This window comes from Alligator sinensis, unplaced genomic scaffold, assembly GCF_000455745.1.
Source record: "Alligator sinensis unplaced genomic scaffold, ASM45574v1 scaffold109_1, whole genome shotgun sequence".
Lineage (NCBI taxonomy): Eukaryota > Metazoa > Chordata > Crocodylia > Alligatoridae > Alligator > Alligator sinensis.
Genome location: NW_005841852.1, coordinates 1,334,115 through 1,341,109, shown reverse-complemented (window position 1 = coordinate 1,341,109; position 6,995 = coordinate 1,334,115). Strand labels below are relative to the sequence as shown.

The 6,995-nt window shown below is 43.8% G+C and overlaps 1 protein-coding gene across 8 annotated transcripts in view; it reads left to right on the top strand.

Annotated features, from left to right (window-relative positions):
* CAMK2G (calcium/calmodulin dependent protein kinase II gamma) overlaps positions 1-6,995 on the top strand; it is a 183,496-nt gene that overhangs the window by 146,799 nt on the left and 29,702 nt on the right. Inside the window, exon 14 of one of the 8 annotated variants that reach the window (XM_025212676.1) lies at positions 3,971-4,033. The exons of the other annotated variants lie outside the window; for them this stretch is intronic. Coding sequence (XP_025068461.1) covers positions 3,971-4,033 — 63 coding nt within the window. The remainder of the gene's footprint in view (positions 1-3,970; positions 4,034-6,995) is intronic. 8 annotated transcript variants of the gene reach the window in all.

Genomic DNA, 6,995 nt, shown 5'->3' with positions numbered 1-6,995 from the left:
TGGGTGAAAGCCCTTTTAAGATTGGTGAGGTGGCAATCCCTGGTGTTCTCTTCAGTACAAATGTGGTGGTATCTGAGGGCTTGGCTGTATATCACAGCTTTTTTGGTGTGTTTCGGGTGATTGCTGATTCTGTGCAGATATGTATGTTTGTCTGTGGGTTTCTTGTATACTGTGGTCTGTATTTTACCCTTCTGGATACTGATCATTGTGTCTAAAAAGGAGATGTTGGTGCTGGAGTATTCTGAAGAAAGTCGGATGGAGGGATGGTGACTGTTGAATTTCTGGTGGAACTCAATCAGAGATTGCAGGTTCTCAGTCCAAATGATGAAGATGTCATCGATGTATCTTAAGTATAGCAAGGGTTTGATGGTGCAGTTCTTAAGGAAATCTTCTTCCAGGTGGCTCATAAAAAGGTTGGCATACTGTGAGGCCATTTTAGTGCAGACCACAGTATACAAGAAACCCACAGACCAACATACATATCTGCACAGAACCAGCAATCACCCTAAACACACCAAAAAAGCTGCAGTGGGAACAGTCTCAAAGCCCTGTAATAGTTTCTAGTGCATATGCCCCTTGCTCTTTGCATCCTTCCAGGTCACCCCAGAAGAGTGTAAAGGGTGGGAGAGATGTTCCAGCTCCAGGAAAATGCCCTTCTGCCCATACTGCTAATCAGCTGCTTGGTGGGGGAGGGCATTCTCCAGTGGTGGGAATTGTTCTGGAGTTCTGGGAGGGTTCTACTTGCCGGAGAATGCCTCACGTTTCATGTACCTTCTGGGTCACCTAGGAGGGGTGTATGGGGTGAGAGGCAGAGGCAGTGGAGCTGGACTGTTCCCATTGTGGAACTGGTCCAGCTGTGGGAGATGGCTTCCACCCATGCACAGCCTAGTTCCCTGGTCTGGATTGTGGCAGAAGGTAGATGCCTGGAGCTTGAACCTTCCCAGGAAAGTTCCAGCTTGGGGGAATGCCCTCCTACCCCACCCCTCTGTGGTTCTGGAAGGACCTGAGTTTGTGCAGTGGCTGGGGGCGTAGGCACATTGGTAGGGTCTCCACAGAGTGCCTTTACAGCTTGCCCATGAATGGGCCTTCAAGGAGCCAGTACTCTTTCCTCCCTTTCATTTGGAGGAAGGGAGAGCAGAAGACTGTCGTATACTAGGTATCCTCAATACCCAAGAGATGTGTACAGCCATTCAAGTTGGTGTGGGAAGGGAGAGATGGACCTTGCTTGAAGAAAGAGCTCTTCTTGCAGAGGGGCCAGTTCTCTTCCACAAGAAACTCCTTGAATGGTTGTACATTCTCTTTTTGTACAGGAGAAAGGTTTCTCTTGGCACAGATGTAACTCCTGTATATGACTTTAGATATCATGTGCCCAAGAATAAATGGGGAAGGAATTCTAGCAGAGCTGTCAACGTGTTGGGCTGTTGGAGGAGTCTCCTGTACTTGTGCTGAGTCACCATATTAACCTTGCTGGCTGTAGTTGAGCTCTTGACAAATAGTATGTGTTTAATTCATTAAAGATTAGGAATATTTTTTTCCTTTCAAAGTCTCTCATAGTTGATTAGGAGCTAAGCTTTCATTTCACAATTTTTTTCTGCTACTTCTCTTTAGCAATTTTCAGACTACTTTGTATGTCTGAGAGTCCTCTGTCTTCTACCTGCAACCAGAAGGAGGTCTGCCTGCTCTTTCAGAGAGGAAGAAATGTAGCCTCTCCTAGCAGTGCAGCAAACCTTGCTTTTAGGAGCCCTCTTTAGTAGCTTTTTTTGAGGGAGGATGGTGGTAAATCTAGATGTGTTTAGAATTTCGTATGTCTGCAGTCAGGAAAACCATGTTATCTGACTGAGGTGAAGATCTGTTGTATTGTTTAGTTGCTGAATGCCTGTAGTGCTGAAACTATGACCTACCTTTAATGACCAAGTCTCAAAGCTAGACACACAAGTTCATGCAGCTAAGTAGCTATTGCTTCTTATCATGATTTGACAAATAACAAAATGCTATCTATTCCTCTTCTCAAGAAGTTCCTTCATCTTTGCTTGTTCAGACTCCCCTCCTGTCATTGAGATGAGATATAACACTAATCCTGTGTAAGGTGGTGGACCCATTTTTAATACCTGAGTGAGTTTTTACTCTGCTTGCTGCTTCTCAAGATCTTATTTCTGGACAAGGTGATAGCAGAACAAGACAGTTGCTCATGCTAAACTTACAAGGATCCATCCTCCTCAAACATGTCTTCCCTTTCTTTAAAAAAAAAAAAAAATGGCATTAGAACTGTGGGGCAGCAAACTCTTTTCCCTTTCCATCTTTTTAGTATGCCCCTTGGTAGTAGTATTAATGCTCTTTGGATTTGCGACACTTATTTTGGAGGGGTACTACCCAAAGTGGTATATGTTTAGGTACTGGCTTATGAGATGGCAAGTTGCTTGCTCCAAAAGTTGTCTTGTCCAATTTCTTCAGACCTTTCAGGTGATTTTGATTCAAACTTAGAGCTCATTGAAGTTACCAGTAGCCTTTGTCTTTTTGATCACTTGGGGTAGAATCTGTAGACACAAATAGGTTACATGCTATTACATGGAGTTAATTGAAGACTCTCCTTCTCAAGCCACCCTCTCTTTGCACCCTTTTTCTTTTCTGTCTATGTAGACCACAGCAGGAGGTTTTGTGGTAGCATGTTGGGAAAGCTGGATCTTCATGCCTCTATGTAAATGTGGCTGCATGCTTTCGTAGCATTCAGGCATAGAGATATGTGGCCAGTTCTGACTGCTTCCTTTTTGGAAAAGTTGGTCCTTGTACCAGAGCATGAGATTCCCAGGAGTGTTCTGTGCAGAAATTATAGTCAACCATTTCTGTTGTAGGTGACTGGTATAACTTTTCCATTCTAGCTTCTCATGTCATACAAGGTAGTGGAGTGCATATGTATTCACTCCATACATATAAAAAATCAAGCCTAGATAGAGGTGAGTGGCACTGTTAAATATTCATGAAAGTGGTACTAATCCCAATAAGCATGATGACCTTTTTCTTTATCTTATCAGAGAATACCAGCACTGGACAATATTTACTGAGCTAAATTTCTGAGTTTTTATAATCCAATAAATAGATGGGAGACTGGAAGATCCCAGGTCCTACTCAGTATTTGTGCCTTTGGGGTCATCTACATTGCTGTATAGTGTCCGCTGACTTAGTGGCAGATGGAGAGATCCAAAAAAAACCATCATCAAGTTACAATCCAATAGATCTTTTTGTTTTTTTCCCCAGCCTTGAGTATAAAGGACTTGTTCCAGTTCTCTGTCATGGGATATGCTATACTGACAGGGTCTGACTTTCTTGAAGCACCCCTGAGTTCAGAGCTTTTCTGTCACAAACACCCATGCATTTGGGGGTGAGACTTCCAGACTTTCAAGGGTTGATTTGTGTTGGTCACTTTCTCATGGAGCTTAGTTTTTTTTCTTTTTGCAAAACATCTCTCATGGATGCTGTTCTGTTTCTGAGAGGTTTGTTTCTCCCTGTGTGCTTGGATTTACGTGTTTATACTTATTCCTATTGTGTTTTGTTCTAATTAAGTCTGTGACTTCAGAATGAGATTTTGATGTGATCGGTAGCCTCCTCCAATATCTTCTCCAAAGCATTCTGATGTAGGCCAGTTATTCTTTAAGTGAACAAAAATAAGACCAGAGTCGACTATTACTTCCCTCTGGCTGAGCTGACCTCAAACCATAGCTGCAAACCTGTCCTTATAAACTCTTCTTTAATCTAGATCCATGGCTTTCCAAATTTCATTCCTGTCATAAGAGCCCCCCACTCAGACCCGTCTCTAATTCTGTTTATTTTTACCCTGTGTGAAGGGCAAAAAGTATCTTATTTTCTTTCTCCCACCCTTTAACACTAATTTACTTGCATCTTACTCTCTCTCGTTGCTGGTTGGCCTCTGTTGCTTTATTACTGCTCCTCCCACTGAATGATTCTATCCAATCAGTTGGCAGGCAGAGCTCCGCACCTGCTTCAGCCACCAAGAGCGCTGCCGGCCTGGCTGAGCAAGGTACGTGGCATGAGTTGTCCTGTCTCCTGAGTGCCTGAACCCAGCCCACCCACCCACTCACTGCCAGTAGAAACCAGCATGCCAGTGTTTGCACACCCAGTAAGACCTCATCCATGCTTGCTGGCTGAGAAATTGGCATGCAGAAAATTTCATCTAACCTGGAACCATAACCATGGTGAACTTACTGAATTACTAACCAGAACTGCATGCTGGACACGTACAGGGTCCTGCAGTGAACCAGCACATGAGATTTGAGAGGAGACAGCTGGATTGTATGAAGTTAGTGCCTGAAACCTTGGTGAATGGGGGTAAGCAGATTAGTTTAAACAATCCAAATTTAACACCTTTAAATGCTCTCTTGGAAAGCTCGAAGGAGGTTTTTTTGTGTGTTCTCTCCAGAACTCTCTTGTACTGAGATGAAATGCATAGATCAGTGTTACCCTTCAGTGGCCGGTTGTTCTGAACTAATCCGTTATTGCGTTCTGTGATGACTTGGGACAGGTTTTCCCTCCGTTTCTGTTCTTTCATCTGGTATGATTTCAGACTTTGGAGGGACCTAGTCACTGTTCCTAGTACAGCAGAGGTGTCAAGGATGTGGCCTGCAGGTCATATCTGGCCCATGGAGCCATGTTATTTGGCTAGTGAGGCCAGAAATTTGATGGCACAAGGAACAACAACCCACAAGTTGGAAATGTTTGGTGTGATGAGTCAGCTGCCAGTGCTGTGGGACCTGTGGCAATTAACGTGGCCAGGATTATCAGGACAGGATTATCATAAAGCAAAGAGAAGGTGTTTCACTTGCTTTCCTGTCAGGCATTCAGCAATCTCCCTGTATTCCCCCAAACTGGAAGTTTAAGTAATCATTAAAAAAAAAAAAAACAACCAATCACACTTCCCTTCCAATGAAGCAATTCAAGAACGTACAAACCAAACAACTGTTCTTGAGAGAAGAGAGCAAGAGGAACTTTGAGTAGTATAGTCAGGGAAAGTCCACAACTTGTTTGGTGGTAGCATTTTAGTCCCATATAAAAACTCCCCTTTCATGGCCTCCGGCATATCTGGAGTGAACTCGCCAGCAATAAATAGTGGACAGTTTTAGGAATTTTTTGACTTGGCCAGATTTGTTAGAGTGGCTATTTTAAATTTTCCTCAAAGGCTGAAAACTACATGTGCCTCCAGGGTTGGGAGTGGAGAAGGAGGAAAAGAGCATTTGTTCTTCTCATCAGGAAGAACATCTTGTTAACTCAGAAATGGAAGAGCACTTTAAGCTACAAGCATAGTCCATGGATGCCCTCATATTGCTACAACATTAATTCACATAATGAAAGGGTTTTGTTAATTTCTTAATCATAGGAATAGTCGGGATAGTCATGAAAAGGGATATACTGTCCATATCCTGTGCCTGGGAAACTGTAGAACAGAAATGCAAGACCATTCTCTAAATCTCAGTGGGCATTCCTTTACAGTTCCTGGATTTTTCCTACTCTGTCTCTTTGCAGATTTGAATGTTTGGTGGTGTTGTCTCTGGAGTTTTTAAATACACTTTTCATTACAGCCAGTTTTGTCTATGTGTTGCTAGCTGTAGAAATCCTACCCAGTTCCTCTTTAATTTGTTTGGTATTGTGTACAGATTGACCAGTGAGTAAATCCGCATCTGTCCTTCCCATCATTTAGTATATTTGCCACCTTTTTGGTGTGTGAGTGCATTTCTTAGACTCTCCCAGTGTCCTTACAAATCTCATTATGGGGTATGAGCTCAGTGGTCAGCACATTGAATTTCTTTCTGCAGTGCCAGGCCACCCATTGGTAGGGCTGTGTGAAGCTTTGGTCACTGATTCAATTCGGAGGAGATTCAGCCCCATTTGGCGGCTGAATCTCTGAATCCGAATCGAATCAGGGGACCCATAATCTCTCCAAATTGAATCGGAAGCCTCTAATTTTGATTCAGAGAGATTTGATGATTCGACTATAGACACAGCTTTATGGGGGGGGGTTTTCTACGTACCTCAAGGTACCAGGCACGGCTCGTAAACACTGAGATGGCACGGCAGAGTCAACCACTTCCAGGTCCACCACCAAGTGCATGAGGGGACCTCCCCTCCACACTCCCGTGGGACGCTCCATCTGCCTCACCATCTCAGTGTTCATGAGCCACACCTGGTACCTCTAAGTACGTAGAAAAAATGCATAAACTGTGTCTATGACTGAATCACTAATTCTCTGAATCAGAATCGAATCTTCAGATTCGGCCTAATAGAGTCAGGACAGTGATCCAAATCAGCGAATCAAATCACTGCCCCCCCCGAATCAGGCCAAATCCGAATTGAATACTGCCCACTTCACACAGTATTCCCTACTAGTTGGATTGTTGGTGCAGCACTGAGATTTCTGTGGGTACCTTGGGCATGTGGGCAGGAGGGGGGAGGCTCTTTCTCTTGGAACTCTGGCCGGCGTTACAGGGTGCGGGGTCAGGGGGGAGGCTGAATTGATAGTATTAGTGTAACTTTCGCAGGGCATTTTACCTGTGTCTTCAGCACAAAGGTAAATGTTAACTTTCATGGGAAGCTAGGAAGAGTTTGAAGTATCGTTTGATTTCCCATCATGTGCCTAGGCCCCTGGACATGAGGCAGCAGCATAGCCCTGCTCCAGTTTTGTATTCACCTTTATTGCTTGCTCATTCATGATATTTGGGAAATTGCAGAATCTGTGATTCTAGTGACATTTGCTTCCCCCAAGATGTGTTTTTTAAAGCAGCAAATGTTTCCTAATCGGAAAGCAACTACCTCAACAAATGTTTTGTGAGTTAACTTGAAACATGTAGAATCCCTCTGAACTCCACATCTGCCTTCAGACTCATGGTGTCTTCACTGCATGGAATGGAATCGCCCCCTGCTCCCACACTGAAAGTGTACTCAGTGCTCAGGTGGGGAAGGATATTTCTCAGATTCTCTCCTGTGCTGGT